The sequence below is a fragment of the Ambystoma mexicanum genome, chromosome 5q (assembly GCF_040938575.1).
Source record: "Ambystoma mexicanum isolate Mex_15411 chromosome 5q, UKY_AmexF1_1, whole genome shotgun sequence".
Taxonomy (NCBI): Eukaryota; Metazoa; Chordata; class Amphibia; order Caudata; family Ambystomatidae; genus Ambystoma; species Ambystoma mexicanum.
Window position 1 is genome coordinate 51,151,434 of NC_090933.1, and position 27,428 is coordinate 51,178,861.

Sequence of the window (27,428 nt, forward strand, 5' to 3'; positions counted from 1 at the left end):
CTGATCCTTTTTCTCCGGCTCACGTGCGGCCCCAGCCCTTGCAGGGGGATGTGCGGTTGGGGGAAGCGGTTCTGCGTCTGAATAACTATTGGGCTCGCCGAACGGGACCCCCAGAAGCGGCTGCGGCCCCGAAACGGCTCTTCCCCCTCCCGCTCTCGTCGGATCCAAGATGGCGCCCCACACTGCATAGCGGGGCCTACGAGGGGTATCCCTCCCCCGACGGACTTCCAGACACGGGGGCAAAACACAGCTCACGGCCCGAAATTCGGCTAAGCAGAGGGCCCCACTAGCAACTCCGTAAGCGATCTATCCTTCGAGGCCTAGGACATCCGCAACCATCACCTCAAGATGGCCGCCAAGAGTAAGTCCAGAGCCTCCACCATGGACTCCTTTGTTTCCGCTAAGGTGAAGACCCCCGCTCTGGCCGGGGCCAGCTCCTCTGAAGCCGTACGGACGAGCGAGGGGGTGGCCGCCGATAACCACTCGCAGATACTTGATGCCATAGCCTCATTAAAAACGCACATTGCTCAGCCTTCTGCCGCTCCAGGGCAGTGTCGCCAGTCCTGAGCCGTGAACATCAAACTCCTGTTTGCCCCACAACATGCCTGGTAAGAACTCGAATAAGTGCAGAAGAACCGGCCCTATGGATTCGTTCACCAGCTCGCAGACGCCTCCTGTTAGCCCTGACACACCACCCTCCACCACATCTCAGCTGTCGGAGGACTCTAAATTCGACCACCTGCTCACCACGGTCCAGAGCGGATTCCTGGCTATAAACGTCAAACTAGACGATATCGTATCCACAATAGGCTCACTGAAGGCCCGAGTGGACAAGGAAAGTGCCAGGATCACTGAAGCAGAGGGCAGAATTGGTTCGAACGAGGACTCTACCCGGCGAAACGCGCAGGACATCACCCTTCTGAAAAGGGAGATGGACACGCTCCGTAGTAAGTGCGACGATTTGGAGTCTCGCTCCAGGCGGAACAATATCCGTATTGTCGGCCTCTCTGAATCGTTTTGCAAGGGGCCAATGGAACTTCGGATTGAGGACTTGCTGAAATCTCTCCTTGGGGAAGAGGCCTTCTCGTCTCAATTTATGGTGGAGAGGGCCCACCGCTCCCTCGCGCCGCCGCCTAGGCCTGGGGCCCCACCCCGCACCGTCATAGCGAAATTGTTAAACTACAGAGACAGGGATACCATCCTGCGGCTGGCCAGGGAGAAAGGCCCCCTAAAAATTGGAAATGATCGCATCCACGTCTACCCAGACTTTTCAGCAGGGGTCCAAACTCAAAGACGATCCTACGAAACAATTAAACGTCAACTACGGCTGCGACAGGTCCCCTATGCACTCCTCTATCCAGCTAAACTTCGAATACAACATGGCGGAAGAGCACATTTCTTCGAATCCCCTGCGGCCGCCCTATCCTATATGGAGGCTTCGATTCCTCTACCGCCTGGAAGACAGGGCGCTGAACATGATGACTTGCAACAGCCGGTGTAACCTGAACATTCACCTCACATTGAGTACCCAGAGAAGCTGGCGGACATGTGAACTTCGTATGGCAATGGACTCTACGGGGGGCAGAGACGCACCTCTGCTCTTAATCCTGGAATGTAGCCGGTCTTGCTGCGGCACACGACCCCTATCTTTGGGTTCTCCCACAAGTTAGTACTAAGTAAAGGGATCATCATCAAGTTGGGTGCGATGATGTGGGTGGGGGTGGGCTATGGCGATATGGGATGCCAATGGGTATTGTTGGCCATTGTTGAGGCCTCCGGATGCCCCTGTTGGGCACTTAATGTAAAGCTTACATTAGTTGTTATAGGTTACGTTTGGTTAAAAGTGCACTCACTGGCTCACTCGCTGTCCCTCCTTACAGAACTATTCACACCTTTACATGTTATCATCATGACCACAAATGGCACAAACCACTAGGACACCCCAGGGGCTCCGCCTGAAACTGCTCACGTGGAACATTCGGGGGTTAAATAACAGAGCAAAAGCTAGTAAGGTAGGCGCTTACATCAACAGGCACCATCCGCATATTGTAATGCTCCAGGAAACCCACGCGCTGAAGTCTACACACGAAAAAATACTTCGGCAATGGGGTGGTAATAGACATTATACGGAATATTCTTCACAGAGTAGAGGGGTCATCACACTGATACACCCCTCCTTGGGGTTCTCCACCGACAAATGCAAGACAGACCCACAGGGAAGATACGTAGTGGTCTGGGGTAGCCTGGCCGGGGTAAAACTCGTCCTGATAAACACGTATGGCCCGAATAATGACGACCCGCAGTTTTATGTACAACTTCTTGCTATGATAGGCCTCACAACTAACGCCTGGATCCTCTGGGGAGGAGATCTAAACACCATTCTCGACACTACATTAGACAGGTCCTCCAGTAGACCTAGAGCCCTCACCAAAGCGGCGAATGTTATACGACATGCCCTCGAAGAGTTCACCCTGTCTGATGCCTGGAGGGGTATTCATCCTACGGAGAGGAAATACTCATTTTACTCCTCAGTGCACGACACTGAATCTAGAATTGATTATTGGCTTATCTCGTCCCCTTTGGTTAACTATACGGAACAATGCGAAATCCTTCCCCGCACGCTTTCAGACCATTCCCCGATCACCTTGACCACGCTGCTCCCTGGCATAGACCGCCCAACACGACGATGGAGAATGTCCCCCAACGTATTAAAAGACCCTAATGTCGTGGAGACTCTCCACACTGATATAGAGGAATTCTTCCTTCTGAACTATGGCTCCGTAGACAGATGGGCGACTGTGTGGGAGGCGTTTAAGGTGTGGGTGAGAGGGGTATTGATGTCCAAAACGACTGGTCTCCTCAAAGCCGTGAGGAACGAACTAGACACTATAGAATCACACCTGCAAATACTCGAAACTGAATATAGCATGACACATGACAGACACACCCTAGCTGACATCAACACACAGCTCCATACGTTCAATGATCTGGCGACTAAGGAACAGCAGTACATGGCCATTCCCATCAGAGCACGCAGATATGGGGAGGGCAACAGAGCAGGCCGCCTCTTAGCCCGTATGCTCCGCAACGAACACTCTCATACCCCAATCGCGAGCATCTTGACAGAGGAAGATGTAGTTGTCAACGGCGACAAAGAAATAAATGATGTATTTTTGCGCTATTATACTGACTTATACTCCAATCGTGATAATAGTACACAAGAAGGAATTCGCAAATACCTGAGCAGGATTAACCTTCCTAAATTAAACCTGGCAGATCACCAGATCCTTGAGCAGCCTATTACCAGTGACGAAATAACCGAAGCCATCAAAACACTAGCTTCAGGTAAAACCCCGGGCCCTGATGGGCTAGGTGCCGAGCTATACAAATCCTTCTCAACGATCCTTGTCCCTGTCCTCACTCGTGTGTGCGAGGAAGCCATTAACACTGGCTCGCTCCCGGACTCAATGACAGAAGCTGTTATAACAGTACTCCCGAAGCCCAGACGTCCAGCATATGATCGCTCCTCTTATCGCCCCCTGTCGTTGATAAACACGGATGCTAAAGTCTACGCAAAAGTTCTTGCAAATAGACTGCTCCCCAAGATGCCCACACTGGTACACCCCGACCAATGTGGATTTATACCCACGAGATCCACTGCGCTAAACTTGCGCAGACTGTTCTGCATCCTAGCACAGATCAAACCTCAAGCACAGGCAGTAGCGATATCCCTGGACGCAGAAAAAGCGTTCGATTCAGTCTCCTGGATGTATATGTTTGAGGTTCTCCATAAATTTGGATTTGGCCCCTATTTAACCAGTTGTATTAGGCTCCTGTACTCGTCTCCTAAAGCCAGGGTACTGACTAATCAAACGCTCTCTAATCAATTCTCACTACACAGAGGGACAAGACAGGGATGCCCATTCTCTCCCATACTATTCGCATTAACAATCGAACCAGTGGCGGCAGCAGTGAGGGCAGAACAGGAACATCGAGGCATATATATGTCAGGAGAATACCAGGCCATCTCGTTGTATGCGGACGATGCTCTGCTATATGTTCGAGAACCTGAGGAAAACCTGGGTCCCATACTGGCCGTAATAAACGACTTCACCCTACATTCGGGGTACAAAGTCAACAACACCAAATCTGAAATCTTCCCGTTAACCGATACCACCAACTGTCCCACAAACACACATGGACTAGCATGGGCTCCTGTACACATTCGTTATCTGGGAATACAGGTCTCCCGTGACGGCGCCTCCCTGTATATAGATAATCACGAGACCATTTTACAAAACATACATTCAAAACTTCAGATCTGGGCTAAGCTCCCCATATCCCTGGCTGGCCGTATTGCGGTGCTCAAGATGACCGTTCTGCCCAAGCTCCTTTACATTTTCTGCAACGTCCCCATCTGGCCGGGCAGATCATTTTTCGATAACCTTAGATCCATGGTTACAACCTTTGTGTGGAATGGGGGGGCGAACAGGATAAGCTGGGCCAAGTTGGTCGAACCTTATGATAAGGGGGGCTTCGCGGCTCCGGACTTCGAACTATATTGGCAAGTAGCCCAAGCCCAATACGCGAAATTCTGGCAAAACCCCCTGGACACGACACCACATGTATCCATAGAACGCCGCTCAGTCCGCCCAACAGACTTGCGCTCAGTCATCTACTCGAAAAGACACAGAGATGACTGCAAATTTGACCCAACCACATGCACGATCACAGCATGGAAAGCTATCAGCAAGCGACTGGACATAGATGTCCCGTATGACTCACAAGCTCCGCTTTGGAACTTCCCAGGAATCGCACCCACGTACGATACTGGCATTCAAAGAAGTTGGCTTCCAGAATATGAGTTCACAATGAAATCCATGTTCCCAAACGGTAAATTTGTAACTCCCGAAGATTTTGCAGAATCGGTCGGCGAGACTCCCCTAAAAATCTTGCAGTTCCACAGAATGAAAGCAGCGTTCAAGAAGCACTGGCCCACATTTCCAGACGAACCTCCAGAGCACGCATGTTTTCAATCCTTACACTCCCAGTCTGGCATAGGGGTGTCCAAACTGTATACCTTGGTCCAGACCCACAAAGACGCCTTGAGTACCATCAAGTCAGCATGGGAAAAAGATATGGGCACTGTCATCGAGGCGGGAAAATGGTCCAGATACTGTCTCCTGTCCAAAAAGGTATCGTTAAATGCGGGCTTAAGACTAATACAGTTCAAGATCCTGAACAGACTACACTTCACCCTGGCAAAGATGGCGAAGTGCTACACCAATGTACCCGACACCTGCCCAAAGTGCCACACCCCCGGCGCAGACTCCTACCATATGTACTGGGAATGTCCTTTCATAGCAAAATTCTGGCGGGAAGTAGCAACCACCCTAGAATGCATTACACAAATCCCTGCTAATCTTAACCCCCCGAAATACCTGTTTGGAGACATCGGAAAGGTGCCCGAAAAAATTAGGAGACTGTTCAATGTCGCCTGTGCAGTCGCTAAGAAATGCATCCTACAGAAGTGGAAAAGTACACAGCCCCCGACATTGGAGCAGTTTCTCTCCACACTGGTATATGTGAATGAATGCGAGGAAAAGTATGTGGGACTGTTGCCTACCCCATGCAAACCAAAGGACATCTGGGCGCCGCTCAGGAAGTACCTAACCGAAAATTCCTCGGATTCAGAAAGCTCTGATGATAACAGTGTGAACGAACTTTAATGTGTTTTAACCCTGTATGGCGCCCTATTTCTTTCTATACATACTCCTATAGATGTACGCCCAGGCCATTAACTGTTAAATCACGATGCCAATCGGTAACAATTGAAACGGATCTGGATGAATATAACGTGTTTGTAAAGTATATATGTAACTCATGATGTGACAGCCGTGATGTGCAACAAAAATAAAGTTTTTAAAAAAAAAAAACGCACATTGACTCTAAGATCGACGAATTTAAAGTTGAAATTCAACTGATCCGCCAAGACGCTCGCAACTTAGCGGAGAGGGTTGCGACCGTCGAACAGTCGATGGAGGAAACATCCACAGCCACTACAGCCATGAATTCAGAAGTTGCCCTCCTGAAGAGGAAAGTTGCCTTCGTGGAGGAAAAGGCGGAGGACGCCGAAGGCGGGGCCAGACGGAGCAACATCAGGATCCTGGGTGTCCCGGAGGGGAACGAGGGGGCAAATACCATATCCTTCGTTGAAACCCTTCTGCTGCAAGAAATAGGGGCTGGCAAACTGACCCAGGGATTCTCAGTCGAGAGGGCCCACAGATCCCTCCAGAGGCGCCCTCCCCCTGGATCGCACCCCAGACCTATAATCGCTAAGATACTGAACTTTCAGGACAGAGAAACTATCTTACGGCTGTCCAGGGAAGGGGGCCCCATCGAAAGAGGGGACTCCAAAATCTCTATCTACCCGGACTACACGCAGAAGGTTCAGAGAGAGCGGAATTCATTTGTCCCGATAAAAGCTAGGCTCCGACAACTGAACCTAAAATACAGATTGCTATATCCATCACGCCTCAGGGTCGTCTACAAAGAGCGGCTGGTATTCCTTGATAATCCAGAGGCAGCCACCATGTGGCTAGAGGATAATAACCTGGCGGATGGCAAGGACAATTCACGGAATGAGGCCTAACCCCCCCTGATCCCACAAGTGACACCCAAGTAACAGTAAGAATCATCGCACATGACGCTGGACCACAGGAGGTAATCCAACTTCAGTTTTTCACTCGGAAACGGCCTCGCTCGGCTCCGCCGCCAGGCCCTCGCCCCACCCCCAACGTAGAATTCACCCGGTGTAGGCACCCGCCTGACCTAGCTCGCGCCCGACTCCGGGATGGGCTCCGACGGCTCGAGAGCGCCTGAGCACCACGACAATGTTATAGTCGCTGGGCGCACCAGTTTGAGTTCTGTTATTAGTTTTATTAGTTGTATAGTCTTCATGCTTCTTTCGCCAACAAAGACCGAGATGGGTCCAGGACGTGACCCCGACGACTGGAACTTAATGTTGTTCCCCCCGCAGCCTACCTACGGAGGACTAAAGCAGAGCCGGACTCCGGAGACCGAGTCCCGCATTACATCCGAAACTCAGACCCGATGGCGGCACAGTTCACTGTGATGACGTGGAATGTGAGGGGTATGGGCTCATACCTCAGACGCAATCGTATACAATCCTATCTCAAGAGGAAGAAAGTTTCGTTCGCACTCCTCCAAGAGACTCACCTCACGATGGAGGCCATGTCCAAGATTGCAGACCGATGGGCTGGGACTATGAGGGGGTCCCCCTACTCCAAATATGCCAGAGGGGTGCTCATATGGATAAGCCCGGATGTGCCCTTCCAGATGGAGGGGAGTGAACAAGATAAAGAAGGGAGATACGTAGTGGTTTGGGGCACACTGGAACAGACCCCAGTTTGCCTGGTCAACTCCTACTTCCCACACCACGGAATACCGGCGTACCTCGCCACAATGATTACAAAGCTGATTCGGCACCGGGACCGCACCTTCATATGGGGAGGGGACTTCAATTGTGTTGCTGATGCAAGCGCGGACAGATCGCTGCCCCCCTCACACCCGACCAACCTCGCTTCCCGTGAAACTCTGGAGCAGCTCAATCTAGTGGACATCTGGAGGGAACATCATCCGGCTGACAGGATTTACTCCCACTACTAGGCCCCTCACGGAGTCCATACAAGAATTGACTACCTGTTCATCAACAAGGAGCTCGCCCCACATGCTGCAGCTACAGAGTACCTGGGGCGAACGATCTCCGACCACTCCCCACTGACCATGCTATGGCAGTTGAGGGGCCCCAGACCCCCGATCCCCATGTGGAGGATGCCGACTGCAGCACTTGAAGATCTCGAGTTCAGGGAAGACCTTGCCGAAAAATTGGAAGATTACCTGGAAATCAACATGGGGCCGGTATCCTCCTGGGACACATTATGGGAAGCTATGAAGGTGGTGACCAGAGGTGAAATTATATCGAGAGCCGGTGGTACTCGCAGGCAATTGCAGAGAACGCTTGAAGCACGAGAAGCTGAGATCTCCCGGCTAGAATCTGCTCACGACAACTCCACAGAGGCCGAGAATAAATTGAAGGAAGCCCGCGCAGAATGTCAACAAGCATGGGAAAGACTAGAGAAATTTGATTTCACCACACACACCACCCGATCCCACAAAGAATCGGATAAACCAGGGAGACTACTGGCCTGGCTCTGCAAGCGAGAACACCCCAAACACCTCCCAGTGGAGATACGGGACGCCGATGGGACATCCCACACGACCCAGCTGGGGATCAATGAAGCCTTTGCCAAATTTTACACCGAACTGTATGCTCACAAGACGCAGATTCCTACTGAAGACATTATAGACACACTTGAGGAGATAGAAGTTCCCCGCATCTCACTCGAGCAGAGAGAGGAACTGGAGATGTAGATCACTCTTGAGGACGTACAAGGGGCGATCAGGTCCCTCTCTAACAACAAAGCCCCTGGCAGTGACGGCCTCCCACCTGAGTTTTACAAGGCTTATGAGTCCATCCTCGCCCCAGTTCTCCACGAGGTCTACCAGGAGGCATACACGAATGGGATTCTCCCCAACACCATGAAAGAGACCATAATCGTCCCTATGCTTAAGCCGCACAAATCGCCCACTGATTGTGAGTCCTACCGTCCTCTGGCCATGCTAAACTACGATGCCAAGATCCTCACATCCATATTGGCTCGCAAGCTGGCCAGAGTGGTGGGATCCATCGTCCATGAAGACCAGAACGGATTCGTGCCTGGGCGCAACACCACTGCTAACCTCAGGAGGCTACAGCATGTAATGGCTGCAACATACGAGAGGGACGAGGACCTGGTGGTGTTGTCGCTCGATGCTATCAGGGCCTTCGACTCCATATACTGGGAATGGATCAGGGAGGCCCTGAGAAGATTTGGCTTCGGAGGGGGCTTCATCAGGTGGATCGAGGTCCTCTATAATTCCCCATTGGCGAGAGTGAAAACGGGAAGAACGGTATCAGCGGCCTGGGAAATACAAAGGGGAACGAGACAGGGGTGTCCGCTATCGCCCATGCTGTACATACTGGGCCTGGAACCGATTGCATTGTACTTCAGGCAGCAGCTTTTCGACGCTGGTATTAAGGTGGGCACTGTACACCACATTATATCTCTATACGCAGACGATGTCCTCCTCTACTTAAGCACTCCCAAGGTTAACGCACCGACAGCACTGGAGGTACTAGATAATTACGCGAAGTACTCGGGGATCCGATTTAGCAGGAGGAAGTCCTCTGCCTTTTCCCTGGCGGGCCTTCGCAACATTCCAGAAAGTGAACTTCCAGAGATAGGAATAGGTTGGCAACTGGTCAGGTTCCGTTATCTGGGGATCAACGTAAGCCATACCCCACTACTCACGCACAAACACAATACGGAGGTCGCCATCATGAGTCTTCGACGCTCCATGAAATTCTGGTCTAAGCTCCCACTGGCCATGGTGGGCAGGGCAGCGATAGTCAAGATGATCGTACTCCCCCGATTCCTACACTTCTTCGTGAACATTTGCCATTACGTTCGACCGCCCTTCTTCAAGAAGCTGGAGGCTATCATCAGGGACTTCCTTTGGGGCCCCCACAGGCACAAACTGTCACTTTCTGTTCTCTCCCTGCCACATAAAGAGGGTGGAATAAAGCTGCCGGATCTCCAGTTATACTACCTGGCCGCCCAGCTGAGTCACATAACGAAATGGCTCTCAGACGAATCCTCTGCTGAGACGGAACTACTGAGGCAATCCTCGAACGATGTGATCCCCAAGGGGACCCTGTGGCATCCTATACGGCAATCCCTGGTCACCTCACAACTGATTGACCTGGGAAGGAAGATATGGGCCAGGTCCTGCTACATCAGGAAAGTACAACACCCATATTCTCCGGACAACCCCATCTTAGCAGACACTTGCCGAACGGATGCAGACCTCTCCACGGCAAGGAGGTGGGAAGAAGCCGGCATATACACGTGGGGCGACATGTACGAGGAAGGGGAATTCAGGGACTTTGAATCTCTTAAGGCTGCCGAAGGAATACCCCCGGGCCAGTTCCTCTGGTACCACCGCCTTAAACAGACTGCCAAGAAACAGTGGACCGGCTGGCCGGAGGAACCCTCCCCCGACCCTCTACTTCAAGAAATGCATGACCTCTCGGATGGCTGGAGACCAGTCTCCAGGCTCTACAGCAGACTATGCGACAAACCTAACCCTAAAGGCAAAGATCTGAGAGCGAAATGGGAAGCGGATTTTGAGACCCCGATCACGGATAAAGAATGGGAGAGAGCGCTAATATTTCCCAAAAAAGTGTCCAGGAATACCAGATTTGGTCAGATTCAACTGAACGTCCTGTACAGGACATACATGACCCCTCATAGGGTCGCCTCCTTCAATAAGACATCCTCCCCTGCATGCCCATGGTGTGGGAACGATAAAGCGGACATGATCCACATGTTCTGGACTTGCACTAAGGCGATGACACTATGGTCCAAAGCCAAACAGACTTGCATCGATGCTGGAATGACGAGGTACGAATGGACCCCTGGCGAGTGCCTCCTGGGGAATTACCCCAGACCTGGCAAGTCCAAGCATGCTGTCAGACTAATGGACATCTCATGTATTCTGGCTAAGAGAACAATTGCAATGGCCTGGAAGACGCCGTCGGGCCCCAGGCATGAACGTTGGCTCAAGGAACTCGAGAGATGGACAGTAGCAGAAACCAGGGCCTGGCAAGAAGGAATCACTTCAAGCGGCGAAGCCGAATGCGGCACCCTGGAATCATGGAAGGCCCTCCTCAGAGACATACGCTTCAGCGCCGACTACAAACCCCCCTGAAATCTCGCAGCATCATACTGACACTATCCCCTGATGCCAGCACTGGAGGGACAGCCCTCATATGCGACCTCCCCTGCTTCCCGAAACTCTGGGTCACAGGCCCTAACCCACCCATCCACTGTAAGTTCGACGTAACATGAAGACTATTGTTGATTTGTTTGTTCCATCCCCTCCCTTGTTCCCCTTGCACCCTCCCCTCCTTCGTTTGAACCACCGTTGGATTTCTCGTTGTATTGCTGTTTTTTTTCCACCAAAATCAATAAAATACGTTTAAAAAAAAAAAAAAAAAATAGAGAGAGCCCACGCATTTGGTGAGCTGTGGTAATAACGAGGTTTGTCTCTGGGGTGGTGGGGAGCGCAAGGTGGTGGTCTATCCCTCAGGTCTGCGTAGGATAGCCAACCATGACTATCTGTGAGAGTTTCTAATGGCAGATGCTGCTTATGGTGGTGGTAGGTATATTGCTTGTCTTATTAGTGGCGGCATATAGGTGGCATGGCTGGTGTCTGTGTGCAGACACAGCAAGTAGGGGTTAAGTGCTGAGACCGTTGGCTTCTGGTGACACTACATGGGGTTGTATGCAGTGGAAGCATGATGGGTTAATTGGACATAATGCCAGGTAGCCCCTTGTCTGGGTACGTCTGGTTGTGAATGATTACTGTATGAGCCATCATTGAGATGCTAACCATGACGGCATTGTACATGTGTGTGAGGTTGCCTCATGAATAGGCCTGATTAGGGTGTGCTGTTGCACCTGTTGGCCGTGTGTCTGGTGGTGTGCGTAGAGCCATGCCCCTCAGGATCATATTTGTGGTGGGCCAGACAAGGTTGCAATTAACCGGAGTCGGTGTTACTGCCATTGCAGAGCTATATTTGCCATGGTGATAAGAGTGGCACTACGTTAACGTTCTGTGAAGCCCAGAGCCATGGCGTGTGATGGCACAGTTGTAAGAAATGAGGGATGCCTGGCGTTCTCATACCAGACATCACCCCTGACATCACCCCTGGTCACAGGAATAGAATGGTCATGTCAAGGATTTATACCATGGAAAATGATAGTCATATCAGGGGGGGCCTCTAAGAGCGAAAGGCCAGTTGGCGCTGTCAGAAGGAGGAAGATGATTAGAGGAAAAGAGGTTAAAGTTCATAGTAAAAACTTGAGTTCATGGTCTGTGTTGAGGCCTGTGTTCACACTCCTGTATTTGCAAATCAATTTTGCATTTGCAAATCAATTATGCCTCGCGTTGTCTAAGTCGAAGCTCTCTGTCTCCTCCTCTCGGATCTCATTTGATGAGTTCCAGCCCAATGAATTTGATATCCTCTTTTCTTTCCAACTGGTGTTTCTCCTGCCAGTGCTGGGCCAATGGGTACCTTGTATCCTGTGACTTCATGTCAGAGAGCACCAAAGTATTAACTGAAAAGGATACGGTACTCAAAAGGATACAGGTGGTAGGGTCTTCCGGATCCCTGTTCACACGATTTGATAGTTGTGAAGTCAAGTTAAGACCTTCCAAATGATACAACTCTCTGACTGGTAAAACAGGCAGAGCGATGGATCACTGGAAAGGGCGTGGGTAAGGTATAGGAAGTCAGCCTAGAACAAAATAAAGTATCATGAATAACTGCCCCAACCTGAGTATGATGGAATAGAAAATGACATGAATGCACACACTGACCTTGAGTCTAGGGCAGAAGAATCCAGCAGAGTCTCTTGAGGAAATCCAAGGTAGAACAAACGACAAGGAAGGGAAGATTAGTAAGGGAGACTTATCCCGAACGGAACGAGGCTCACGCTAGATACCGGGTTGATGCACCACAGGATAGCGTCCAAAGTACTGTTCACTGTCACCTTCCAATAATCCTTGAAAAGCTTCTTTCCCACGTAGAGTAATGTATAGAAATGAATCAATCCCCCTGTTAATATCACAGGTGCAGGAGTTGGAAATAGCGCTCTTTTTATGGTATAAACAAAGTACACGCGGTTCTGTACAGCCGCGAAGAAAATAGCGTGTGCGTGTGGATTTACACACGATTAGGATTCACGCAGTCCAGGCCAACAGCGCTTGAAGACAAAGTGTGCGTGTGGATTTACACGCGAGCAGGATTCACGCAGTCCAGGCCAGCAGCGCTTGAAGACAACAAATGCGTGTGGATTTACACGCGAACAAGATTCACGCAGCCCAGGACAGCCGTGTTTGAAGACAACGTGCGCGTGTGGATTTTACACGCGAACAGGATTCACGCAGCCCAGGACAGCCGCGTTTGAAGACAACGTGCACGTGTGGATTTTACACGCGAGCAGGATTCACTCAGTCCAGGCCAGCAGCGCTTAAAGACAAAGTATGCGTGTGGATTTACACGCGAACAGGATTCACGCAGCCCAGGACAGCCGCGTTTGAAGACAACGTGCGCGTGTGGATTTACACGCGAGCAGGATTCACGCAGTCCAGGCCAGCCGTGCTTGAAGATAGCGTGCGCGTGTGGATTTACACGCGAGCAGGATTCACGCAGTCCAGGCCAGCAGCGCTTGAAGATAGCGTGCGCGTGTGGATTTACACGCGAGCAGGATTCACGCAGTCCAGGCTAGCAGCGCTTGAAGATAGCGTGCCCGTGTGGATTTGCACGCGAACAGGATTCACGCAGCCCAGGCCAGCCGCGTTTGAAGACAACGTGCGCGTGTGGATTTGCACGCAACCAAACAGCTCCAGGAATCAGCGTGTGGCGGAAAACACGCTATAGAAGGCCCAAAAAGTAGCTGTAGTAATCTGCAAGGATGCAGATCGGAGGTTCAGCTACACAACGCCAAATGATTCGATCAGAAGCAGCGAGTGAAGTTTCCACGCTGCTTAAATACGTAATGCCGTAGTTCACGTGACGAAGCAGAATACACGTGAAGTTAGCGACGTGAAAAGTGCAAACGTCGTTTTCCCGGCAACGTATCGAACAACCGCCATTTGGAATAGAACAGTCTAGCTGTTCTACAAGCGTAGGAGGTAGGACCACGTCCAGCATGCATGACAGTGCCATCCCCCAAAGGGGCAACCTCTCCCCTTCTCGTGTGAAAACGCTTCAATAAAGCAGGAGCATGAATATTAGAAAGAGGTTCCCAGGACCTATCTTCGGGACCATAGCCCTTCCAGTCCACCAGATAAAACGGCCTACCAGAACGTAGTCTCATATCCAGTATGTCCTGTACCTCGTATTCATCTGAACCCCGCACAGAAATAGCAACAGGCCGTACAGGCAATCTAGTAGCTTCAGAACATGGCTTAATGAGTGACACGTGGAATACGGGATGCACTCGCCATCGTTGTGGCAAAGCCAGACGGACAGCAGCCGGATTAATTACTTGGAGCACTACATACGGACCAATGTATTTAGGCAATAATTTCTTTTTGCCTGGAATTCTCAAGTTCTTAGTGGACAGCCATACTTTCATACCAGCCTTGTAGACAGGTGCAGGTACTCTATGAGCATCGGCATAGAACTTGTCGCGTCTTTTAGCCTGCTCCAATTGCTGCTTCACTTTCCTCTGTAATTTCTTCAGATCACGAAAAGTACGGCCTGCGGCAGGAGTATCCAAAGACAAGCTGGAATCCAAAGGTATTGATCGGGGGTGTTGTCCATAAAGCGCATAGAACGGTGAAGTGCCTATGGCACTATGATAGGAGTTGTTATAGGGGAATTCAGCTGCCGGCAGGACCGTGAGCCAATCCGATTGGTACTGCAGACACAGACACCGCAGATATTGTTCCATAGTGCAGTTGACTCTTTCGGTCTGTCCATCAGTTTGAGGGTGATAAGCACTGGACATTCTATCATCAATCAGTAATGCAGATGTTAGTGCTCTCCAAAAGCGTGACGCAAACTGTGAGCCCCTGTCCGTAATGATTACTGACGGTAGACCAAAGAAACGAAATATATGTTGGATGAATAGGTCAGCCAGAACAGCAGCGGTTGGTAAACCAATACAGGGAATATAAAGAGCCAATTTAGTGAAATAATCCACTACAACCCATATGGTATCGTACTCCTGGTTTGGTGGGAGTTCTACCACAAAGTCCATAGATATCATGTCCCATGGTTTGTTAGGGACAGGTAGGGACTGGAGTAAGCCCACTGGTTTACCAGGAGTGTTTTTACATTGGATGCATAGAGAACAAGTTGATACATGATCTATGACATCTTTTGACATGGATGGCCACCAGCACCATCTTTTGAGCAGTTCTAGTGTTTTCTTTCGTCCAGGATGGGCTGCGATCAAGGAATCATGATTCCACTTGAGGGCTTTATTCCGCGTTGAAGACGTCGGTAGGTAGAGCACTCCTTGTGTGAATGGTAAACCGTTATGTACGTCCAGATTCATATCCTGGATAACTTGTGGATGTTTTTTCACCCACTCTTGTACTTCGGTTTTTAAGGATGGTTGAACAGAACAACTACATATTACATGATCTGCCAACAACTGATTCTGTACTTGTGCTTCTTCCTTCGCCTCTTCACTCATACGGGACAACGCGTCCGACTTAACGTGTTCTCGGGCAGGACGATATGTGACCTGGAAATCGTATTGGGCAAAAAAGACATGCCATCTGGCCTGTCGGGCCGTAAGGCATTTCATGGATTTGAATGCTTGAAGATTTCTATGGTCAGAGTACACCAACACCTGATGTTTGGCCCCAAGAAGATGATGACGCCATTCTCGGAAGGCATCCTTGATAGCCAGCAGTTCCCGCTCAGTGACGGTGTAGTTTCGTTCATATGGGGTAAGTTTGCGAGAGAAGAAAGCCACTGGGTGCTCCTCCTTGGTTTCTGTGCAAACCTGTGACAGTACCGCTCCAGTAGCGACACTGGATGCATCCGCTTCAACGATAAACTGGCGATCTGGATCCGGATGTTGAAGCACGGGTGCAGTGGTAAATGCTTCCTTCAACTTTTCGAATGATGCTTGGGCATTTTGGTTCCAACAGAAAGGAACTTTAGAACTAGTTAAAGCCGTCAAAGGAGCTACTGTTTTGGAGAAGGAATGAATAAATCTGCGATAAAAATTCGCAAAGCCTAAGAAAGACTGTAATGACTTGACATTGTGCGGAATCGGCCAATTCAATATGGCCTTCACCTTGGAACGGCTCATTCGAGCACCTAGATTGGTAATGTCATAACCCAGGAGTTCCACTTCCTGTGAATGAAAGACGCATTTCTCGGCTTTCACATAAAGAAGGTTCTCCCTGAGTCTTTGTAGGACTGTAGAAACGTGTTTGACGTGTTCCGAAAAAGATGATGAATAGATCAGAATGTCATCCAGATAAATCACCACAAACTGGTCCATTATGTCCCTGAATATATCATTCATGAAGAATTGAAAAGTGGCGGGAGCGTTGCACAGACCAAAAGGCATCACCAAATACTCGTAAAGACCATACCGTGTCTTGAAAGCGGTCTTCCATTCGTCGCCTTCACGAATGCGAACTAAATTGTATGCTCCTCGCAAGTCCAATTTGGTGAAGTAACTGGAAGTACCTAATTGATCCAATAGAACTTTTATCAGTGGTAAGGGATATTGGTTTTTTATGGTGATGTCGTTAAGTGCCCTGTAATCAATGCAAGGCCTTAGATCTCCCTCTTTCTTCGGAACAAAGAATAGAGGAGACGCAGCAGGTGATTGTGATGGCCGTATGAAACCCATCGCTAAAGCTTTGTCAATATATTCTTTCAACACAACGTCTTCTTTTGGGGTTAGTGAATATAAACGACCTGTAGGGATTTTGGCACCAGGAATCAATTCAATAGGACAGTCGTACTGTCGATGGGGAGGAAATCGTACTGCCTGGCCTTTATCAAAGACATCAGCATACTCAGCGTATTCGCATGGTATGGTAGTGTCGCTTTGATGTACCACGCTGATAGTTGAAGCTCCCACCATAGAGGCCAATATGTGTTGCTTATTTGACACCTCCTGACTGGTAAAGCAATGTTCATTGCAATGAATCGAAGGATACTGGAGCAATCCCGAAACCCAGTCAACGGCGGGATTATGAAGGGTTAACCATGCAAGACCAAGTATGATTTCGTACTGCGGAGCAGCTATGACATCAAAGATGATTTCTTCCGAATGATTATTCGATAATGTCATCTGAACAGATACCGTCTCCTGGGTTACCATACCAGAAGTCAAAACAGATCCGTCCACGGTATTAACCGTTTCAGGTTTGTTTTTGATTACAAGGGGTATGGAACAGTTCTTGGCATATGTGATGTCTATGTAATTGTTGGTGGCTCCGGAATCAACCATGGCCTTTGAAACCAATTCTCGTTCATCACAACGTAACGTCACCTCAAAAATTACGGGTGCGTGTTTAGGAATGGTACTGGAGTCCGATGAAACACTCGACATAGGGACTCCTGCTATTGTCGAGTTTTGGCGTTTCCCGAACGCTTGATGGGTTTTTTAGGACATGTCGCCAATAAATGCTCGGATGAACCGCAATACATACATAAATGGTTCTTTCTTCGGTTCTCTCTTTCTGCATTGGACAACCGGCCTCTCACGGTGGCAATCTGCATGGGTTCGGGGTCGTTCGAGAGGACTGCCGGTGTCTCTGAACGCCCCGAGGCTTGCATGAAGGGCTTTTTCTCTCCCTTCCGAGCATTCCTTCGGGCATCGATTTGTAGAACCAAATCGAGCAACTCTGTGAATCCCGTAGGAACCACCGGAACTGTAGATAAGGCATCTTTCAGTTCTTCTGAAAGACCCTTGTAGAAAACAGCCGTTTTCTTGCCGTCAGGCCATTGAGTTTCGGCTGTTAGTTGATTGAACCGGGCAATGTAAGGCAAAAGAGGTTGATTGCCTTGTTGTAGATTAAGTAACTCCAGATCCATGGCTTGAGTAGCATAACGCATGTCAAAGACTTTACTCATAGCAGCCAAGAGATCGTCACAGTCGTACAACAAAGGGCTATTTGTTTCCGACAAAGGGTTAGCCCAAGCAGCAGCTGTGCCCCCTAAATGGGAAAGCACGAATGCTGCTTTTGTGGTTAGGTCAGGAAAAGATGTAGGACGGCAAAGAAAATGGAGTCGGCACTGATTAACGAAGGTTCTATAGGTTTTGGGATCACCAGTGAACCGTTCCGGAGGGGCCAAGGGAAACTGAGTGGGCATAACCACATTAATAGTTTCCTGTGGGGGTGTCATAGTCCCAGATCCAGATGCAGTGGCCATTGGAACCTGTGCTCCCTGAGGACTACCGTGCATGGCGTCTTGCATAACGTCCATACGGTGCCGTAACATGTCCTGTGCCGTAACCATTTCATTTCTCAAATCGCTGATCAACTGAGTCAAAAAAGCTAAAGGATCCGTACCCTCCATGGCTTCTGATTCTGTCAGAGAGCACCAAAGTATTAACTGAAAAGGATACGGTACTCAAAAGGATACAGATGGTAGGGTCTTCCGGATCCCTGTTCACACGATTTGATAGTTGTGAATTCAAGTTAGGACCTTCCAAATGATACAACTCTCTGACTGGTAAAACAGGCAGAGCAATGGATCACTGGAAAGGGCGTGGGTAAGGTATAGGAAGTCAGCCTAGAACAAAATAAAGTATCATGAATAACTGCCCCAACCTGAGTATGATGGAATAGAAAATGACATGAATGCACACACTGACCTTGAGTCTAGGGCAGAAGAATCCAGCAGAGTCTCTTGAGGAAATCCAAGGTAGAACAAACGACAAGGAAGGGAAGATTAGTAAGGGAGACTTATCCCGAACGGAACGAGGCTCACGCTAGATACCAGGTTGATGCACCACAGGATAGCGTCCAAAGTACTGTTCACTGTCACCTTCCAATAATCCTTGAAAAGCTTCTTTCCCACGTAGAGTAATGTATAGAAATGAATCAATCCCCCTGTTAATATCACAGGTGCAGGAGTTGGAAATAGCGCTCTTTTTATGGTATAAACAAAGTACACGCGGTTCTGTACAGCCGCGAAGAAAATAGCGTGTGCGTGTGGATTTACACGCGATTAGGATTCACGCAGTCCAGGCCAACAGCGCTTGAAGACAAAGTGTGCGTGTGGATTTACACGCGAGCAGGATTCACGCAGTCCAGGCCAGCAGCGCTTGAAGACAACAAATGCGTGTGGATTTACACGCGAACAAGATTCATGCAGCCCAGGACAGCTGTGTTTGAAGACAACGTGCGCGTGTGGATTTTACACGCGAACAGGATTCACGCAGCCCAGGACAGCCGCGTTTGAAGACAACGTGCGCGTGTGGATTTTACACGCGAGCAGGATTCACGCAGTCCAGGCCAGCAGCGCTTAAAGACAAAGTATGCGTGTGGATTTACACGCGAACAGGATTCACGCAGCCCAGGACAGCCGCATTTGAAGACAACATGCGCGTGTGGATTTACACGCGAGCAGGATTCACGCAGTCCAGGCCAGCCGTGCTTGAAGATAGCGTGCGCGTGTGGATTTACACGCGAGCAGGATTCACGCAGTCCAGGCCAGCAGCGCTTGAAGATAGCGTGCGCGTGTGGATTTACACGCGAGCAGGATTCACGCAGTCCAGGCCAGCAGCGCTTGAAGATAGCGTGCCCGTGTGGATTTGCACGCAAACAGGATTCACGCAGCCCAGGCCAGCCGCGTTTGAAGACAACGTGCGCGTGTGGATTTACACGCAACCAAACAGCTCCAGGAATCCGCGTGTGGCGGAAAACACGCTATAGAAGGCCCAAAAAGTAGCTGTAGTAACCTGCAAGGATGCAGATCGGAGGTTCAGCTACACAACGCCAAATGATTCGATCAGAAGCAGCGAGTGAAGTTTCCACGCTGCTTAAATACGTAATGCCGTAGTTCACGTGACGAAGCAGAATACACGTGAAGTTAGCGACGTGAAAAGTGCAAACGTCGTTTTCCCGGCAACGTATCGAACAACCGCCATTTGGAATAGAACGGTCTAGCTGTTCTACGAGCGTAGGAGGTAGGACCACGTCCAGCATGCATGACACTTCATTAGTCCAAGATGATCTCTGATTCTCGTGCGGAGGTCTCTCATAGTGTTTCCAATGTATTTCTGTACACAACGCGAATAAAGGTTTTGCATGTAGCTTGGTCTTGTCACCCTTCTTGAACCCAGGTTTCTGCTGTGTTACAGTATTTCATATTTATTTCATTCATGGTATTTTTCGGAGATATCCTTATAAGTGCTAATGATGTGGATGTTTTATTGTGATCTTACTACTATGTTGTGCCTCATTATTTTGTACCCCTAGGTTGACCCCCGTTGTGTTTCTGCTCACCATTGGGTGCTCCTTGGTCATGCCCTTCTGTGACTCTGATCCTCAGTTGTGCCCTCAATGATCTTGCTCCTGGGTTGGCCACCATTGTGATCTTGCACCTGACCACTTCTCTGCACTTGCCCCTGAGTTGTGCTCCATTGTGATTTTGCTCCTAGTTTGTACCCCACTGTATTTCTGCTCCCCATTGGATTTTGCTCCTGGGGTTTTCCCCATTGTGATTCCTTCTATTCCCTGAATCCCATCTCCAACTCATTTTAGTAATTTTTCTGTGATTAGGAAATAATTCAGAGAGAACTGTATACTGGTTAAGGGTCCGCATAGAAGTCTAAATCATGCAAACATTTACACACAATTTTATCAGCTAGACAAGTATATTTAGTTGTGGCACCTTGTGGCTCCAGGATTTCCTCTGGGCTGGACATTCTCTCACCTTTCTTTATTGCTCAATCAAACGTATGCTGTAAAGCATGCACAGCAAATAAATGGACCGAATCCTATTCCATTCCTTCTCAACTTAACCCTAATATTTCCTTCCACGTTTTCGTTTCACACCATCCACTCTGGACTCTGCTACACTTGTCAGCCAGGCTTGCTAGTCCTCCAAATAAGTATTCCAAGGTTTGTTTCAGGTCAGGGATTGCAAGTCCAAACAAATTTGCCTCCACACTGCAGGGGTCTGCATAAGCACATCTCCAGCTCATCGCACAGCCCCACACCACTTCTACTACTGCAAGATTATCACTCACACACACACTCCATTTATGAAAGATCTCTTATAGGTACTAACACAGTATAACTCACACTCCTTCTTCACTCTCACTTTAATCTAACTGCTGGACCAACATACATCCAAAGTCCCACAAACATTACTTGTTGCCTCTTTCTCTGTTCATTTAAGCCTGTGCCCCATTACCCCTCCCTACTTTCTTTTCTCTTTTCCTTTTCCTCTATACACCATAGTCTGGACACCCCTGGCAGGGTGTGGGGCTACAATATGCCAACACTTAGAAAAGCTAGTCCTGTGATGTTTGTAATTTGGGCATTATAAAAGCCATCTAGCATAATATCCTGTTGAAGACTGTCAGGCTGAGTGGACTACGCTCATTACCAGGCGAGACTCGGCTTACAAAGTAGGCACAGACCCCAATAACGGAGACACTCACACCGCTGCAGGATTTGGGACCGTCTTTATTTCCCTCTACATCAATACTGACTGAAACCCTGTGCCATCCCCCATCCCGCGCCCTCCCTAGCCCTCCCTAGCCCAACGTCCTTCCCACAACAATTTGCTCCAAAACATAGGCCACCCACATAACGATGCAGGAGGGTGCAGGGATTGCCACGTCGCGACGTGACAAAGACAATCCGTTTCAAGATTTTGCAGCAGTTGGTGTCAACAGAGAGCTTCTTGAGGCCCCGTACTACATGACTCCAAAGCTCTAAGCATTCAGTGCATGAACTACCAGGGCCACAATCACTCCTGCCCCCAATGAGTAGACACATTGGGCCTCATTCAGAGTTAGCCGGTCTGGATTTAACGGTGCAGGTAAAACCGTACCGGCACTGTTTTCTGGATCGGCTAACTACGAGTCCTGCAGGCGGGTGGCGTGACGGCCGCCAGGTCTGACCTGGCGGGTGTAACGCCACACGCCTGCAGACGGACGTGGAAACATCGGCGCCATTACATGTTGCCAGTGTTTCCACTTCCCCATTCCCTTTGGGAATCCACGGGAATGGGGATTTACCGGATCACCAGGGATGTAATGCCCCAGTAATTCCAGCAAGTCTGGAGCCGGTACATCACTAAGGGTCCGGCGGCAGCCTTCCGGTTTTACTGGCAAGACTACCGCCAGACTCGTAATGAGGCCAATTGTTTGTTGGTTAATATGAATCTTATTTTCTATGCTTGTTCAGCTTCTCTGTTTTTTTTCTTTTTTTTTTGGTTTGGGAGGTTAGTGGGAGAGCCTAACCCCTTAAGTGCCAGGCTATTATTGAAGTCTATGTAAAAAGGACGAGTATACTCGTCCTTGGCACTTATAGGTTCCAACATTAACTGTGCCCTTGACGATGACACTATAGGGACTGATTCACAGAAGGGTTTTTTAATGGCGCAATCCCATAGGAAAGCTTTCTGTAAATCAGGCCGTAAGTTGTTTAAAGTGCCTGAGTGCGATAGCAATCAATTATCCAGTGTTAGAGCTGTTCAGCACAATAGCGTGTGCTTAAAAGCATTCCCCTTGATACTGAACATTAGTATTTTATGTACACAGTGTGCTGTTAATACAAGAGGAGGTCATGTTGTTCCTGCTGTGTTTGCTTTTGGCTGATAACAAACTTGAAGCTGAACCACCCTGTACAGCAAGGATGTTTACTGTGTTTTCTGTTTTCTCCTTTTAGTTCTGCCTTCTCGTATGCAGCTTGTGTACCTTTTTCGCTATATTGGGAAGCTACATTCCTGGAGTTGTACTCTCCTACTTTATGTGTAAGTAGAAGTTTCACATTTTGCATCCTGTTACGTTAGGAGTGGTCTTCATTTTCCTGTTTTCAGTATTTGTTTTCTGGAGGGTCCTCTGGGGTGCAAATAAAAGTTCCTTGATGTTTTCAGTTTGCGCTCCATGTCATTTGTGCGCCTTTCCAAGGCATATAAGGGCAGAAGAACAGGGATTGCATCTCAGCTTTACTGCTCTCCTCCGTATTGGAAGAGCACCCGGTTTTACGCCTGCATAAGATTTTCATGCAAGCTTAAATCCAAAGGATTCCTATAGGATACAACTTGCATTTACACCTGCTGTAATTTGGTGATGGGGAGCCGTTACATTAACACTTCAACGTAAATGGCTCAGTGGAGCCAAATGTTCATCATTTGCATGGCAGAGGGCAAAAGGAGAGGGCAAAAGGCAGCGGCCATGCAAATTGAGTAAAGACTGCCTGCCATGTACGCATGGCAGGCAGCATTTACAATTGATCACTATAGCGTCTGCTTGCTTTTGCTGGTGCAAAAAGCCAGCGGAATCCATAGGAATCCCCAGCATTTGCACTGGCATGAAAATGCATGCAGCCATAAATGCTGGAGGGTTTTTATGCTAGAGAGGAAGGGAGTGGGTGGAAACGCAAATTGCGTTCCGGCCCGCTTCTCTGCCTAAAAATGAATGAAAATGAGCCGGAACGTAAATGGATGCCGTAAAGCCACATGCAGGGCTTTTACGCCATCCATTTACGTTACGGCTCGATGAAAATGAGCTCCAACAGGAATTAATTATAAAACGCTGCCAGCAAAGTTCATTTTGCGTAAACATTTTATTTCCCTGAAAGCGGAGAGTAAAAGTGAAGCGCTAAGGCGATTTCGCCTTCATTTACTGTTCACGATTACACGCCGCTTTGTGAGTGTAGAAAATTGCACACAGGGGACCAGCAGCACCCAAGTGCACGCGTTGGTGATGCACTGAACACGTTGAGCATGTAGTGTAAAGTGACCCCTCTGTGTAAGCCCCTTCCCTCTTTCTGAGGAAGTGTGGCAGAGATGAAATCGGAGCGCTCTCAAGAGAGATGGACATAATGGTGCTAGCCCCGTTGGCAATCAGGGTAGGTTCACACAAAGTTATGAGTTGTAAATCCAATCTCCCTTCCACAAGTGAAATAACAATAGCCATTGAGGTGATCAATGTGTGTCTCCGCCTACCATTCAGCACAAGACTGTATGGGGCTGGCATACGCCCAATTCCCTTAAGATAATAAAGGGAAAACTCAACACAAAAGTCAAGAACTTTAGAAGAAGTTTAACTAATTGTATTTAGTAAAATGCAGGTTCAACATTAATGTTTAACCTACTGCATAGAGACAACAATAAACGTGGGCGGGGGAAGGGGCCTGCCTTTTCTCTTGACTCTTACATTAGACAGTGCCTGATTTTTGGGAAATTTATTAACTCCTCAATTGTCAAGGGTGTATCTTTTCGACTTTCTTTCCTAGGGAATCATGGAAGCCTGCCCACTCCCGCACTTAATTTAAAAATAGCCACCATATTGTTGATCTCCCAGGTAATCAGCAATTGCGGGATAGTAGCCTTTCTTGGGATTTGTCAACTAATACACTACCACTCATACGCAATTATTTCATTCACTTAGAATAGTTGTGGTACTGCAGAAAGAGAGATAGCTTAGATAGAGCTTCGAAGCCAAACGCCATTTTCAGTCAAGTGCACCTGTGGAGGGCTCTCTATAACGAGTATTTTTGTTTTGCTTCAGCAACAGAGCCATTTTGAATTCACAGCACCGTTGGAGGCACTCCTTAACCGTCGCTACAAGTTCTCCAAAAGCAGCGCTAATATCGCACTTTGTCCACAAACTCAATTTTTTCAGTCAGAAGGACCCGTGGAGGTACCTCATAAGCTGCACTAGTGTAGCTCTCCAGAAACATCACAATATTCAGCATAGAGTAGCTGTGGAAGTACCCCAACGCAGTGATAGTGTAGTACTTTAGGCACAAACATCATTTTAGGTGGTGAGCACCTGTGGAGACACTCTATATGACAAAGTAGTGATTGTGCGGTGCACAAATGAATAGTCACTGGGCTCACACCATGAATAAGTAAGCCTTGGCCACAGCAGCAATGCAGTATTGAGTTTGCTGAGGCCCACAATGCAAAGCAGCAAGGATATAACAAATGAGGGGATGGTTTAAGGTTTGTGAAACCCCAAATCCTGTAACAAGAAAACACTCCTCACTCTACTTCAGCAACTAGACCACAAACCCCAGCCTGTAAACTAGCACTTATTCGGGCATTCAGTCAAGCAGTTGGCTACCCCCAGATGTTCAAGCTCGCCAGGGGAGAAATGCCAACATTTACCCTGGGGGGGGGGGCAAGTTTACTTTCTGGCCCATAGTGTAAGGCCTTAAGCCCACAGTGCAGCGGCCTTAACTTCCAGATCAAGTAAACTCAATCCCAACCTCTCCCATTCCCAAACATTCTCAGGTATACATTCATTACATTACTTTCCTTTTATGCAACATATTTTTCAGTTATGTTTGTGGTTTCTTAGTGACCCAAACCCATGGAAATTCTCCCACTTACCAAACATAGTACAATTATTTCACCAGAATAATATAATTGGTGAAATAGGAAATCTGGTATTTGCACCGATGTTTTACTGTTTGTAATTGTGCCAGGTGGCTACTTCTCCTCCCCTCCCATCCTGTCTTTAGTTTCATAGCAATTTAAAGAGGTGGCAAAGCTACAGAATTCCCTGGTAGAGCAGAGCTATTGCCGAACCAGGGGCTCTGGCATGGCAAAATACCCATTCCTGAGTTCCTGCCATCCTTGCCCATAACACAAAACCCATACCAGCACCCTGTGTATCCATCACCAAAACATAAGACTCTCACTTGTCATCCTGCCTCCTCACCAGTATGTGGTTACAATTATAATGATTTATTAAGTAACAACATAGTGTAAAATGTGTTCATGTAACTTTGTATTTATATATCTGAATGTGGTGTGGATTTGTATGAGTGTCTTTTTTTGGTCACATAAAAGAAGAGTGTTCTGGACACAGCAATGAACAACGATCATAGGCATAGGGTGTCATTCAGAGTTGGGTGGCAGCAGTAAAAAGTCAGCATTTGGCAAATACCATTGATTTTACCGACCACCCAATTCATGGTTTGATCCAATGCCATCAGTGGTATTCCATGGGAATACCGGTGGTGGTGTCTTAGGTGGAATATTTGCAGAAGATCACCATATTTTTACCTCCATTCAAGGCTGGAGCTAAAAAAGCCAAACTGGCAGAAAATGTTTTCAAAAAGCCTCCTCTCACCACCTCACCCACATCATCTACAAAGGGGCCACAATTTAACCTTTTGTGCATAAAACAAATCAACAGTATTGATATTAGCCACTACTGTACATAATCAGTTTCTCCCTTCACATTGATGTTGACAATAGCTGAATATTTTTTTTACAAAAAAATGTTTTACATTACCTCTATCGAAATAGCACTGTAGGCATTCCAGAAATACCACCTTTGCTTGTTGTAAACTTTGAGAACGGTGGATTTTCAGAAATAGCACTGTTACCCAGCACTCCACGAGTTAAAGGCACTTGGCCCCCTCCGTTGGGGAGGCGGAGTGTTAGTGTGACGTGGGAGCGGGGAAGTGGGGGTTTGTGAGAAAAGGCGCGTAGGGCGCCAGTTACTGGGTAGTTAGTAGAAGAATAAAGAAGCTTCCTTTACGCCTCCGTGTGTGCGTCCTTTCTTTGTGCCGCGATCCCGGCAACATTGGCGACGAGGCTGTTCCTCGCACACCGGAGTCCTCCAGCGGCAGTCCGCCGCGTCCCGGCTCGCGTGCAGGGAATCACGCGGAGCCTCCTCCTCCTGCTCCTCCTTCCGTGGCGCTGGGCCCAGAAACCCGCCAGTGCTCGCGCGGGCGGCCGCTGACCCGCCGCGCCTCCTCCTCCTCCTCCTCCGCATGCAAGGCTGCAGCTGAAAAAAAAAAAAAAATTTTTTTTTTCTCGTTTATTTAAAACGACGCGCGTAAACCGCATCCTCCACTCCAGGCAGTCCCTACTGTTCACGCATGCCGGCAACCCCGCCCTCTCATAAGGCGGTTGCTCCAGTCCCCTGTCACGGACCACGCCAGCGACGACGTCTGTGAGCCACCTCTCACCGTTAATGGTCCATAGCCGGACCTGCCTTCGCACGCTTGGGTGAGTGCGCGGGTGCACGCCAGTGTCTCCATAACCACACACCGCCCGAAGATCGCAGAGGTCTCATCTCCTGACGACATGAGCGTCCAGGGATCCAATCCTGGGTCCCCCCAGCCTGTGCGCGCAGCAAAATCAATACAGCTGAGGCTGCCCCCGCCATTCACCATGACGCCACAAGCGACAAAAGGACCCAGGTGGACTGACTGGATGGAAGACTTCCACCATTTTGTGCGGGGGTCCGGCGATGGTGATTCCCCCAACATCAGGGACATTTTTCTCAACCTCGTGGGGGGTGAAATCAAGACGGTAATAAAAACAATCCCGACGGCAGAACAAGACTCTTTCCCCAACCTGATTAAGGCCCTGGACAAGCTACTTATCATCGAAGTCAACTGAGACTATGAGAGATATCTATTCAACAAATGCACCCAGCTGCCACACGAGACTGTTGATGAGTTCATAACTCGCCTAAGAGTGAAAGGTGCTAACTGCCAGTTCGACGCTTTCTCCCTGGAAGAAGCAATACGGCTGAGAG

The 27,428-nt window shown here is 48.8% G+C and overlaps 1 protein-coding gene across 1 annotated transcript in view; it reads left to right on the top strand.

The window, feature by feature from the left end:
• RETREG1 (reticulophagy regulator 1) overlaps positions 1–27,428 on the top strand; it is a 920,991-nt gene that overhangs the window by 723,440 nt on the left and 170,123 nt on the right. The window contains exon 5 of the mRNA XM_069620500.1: positions 22,588–22,672. Coding sequence (XP_069476601.1) covers positions 22,588–22,672 — 85 coding nt within the window. The remainder of the gene's footprint in view (positions 1–22,587; positions 22,673–27,428) is intronic.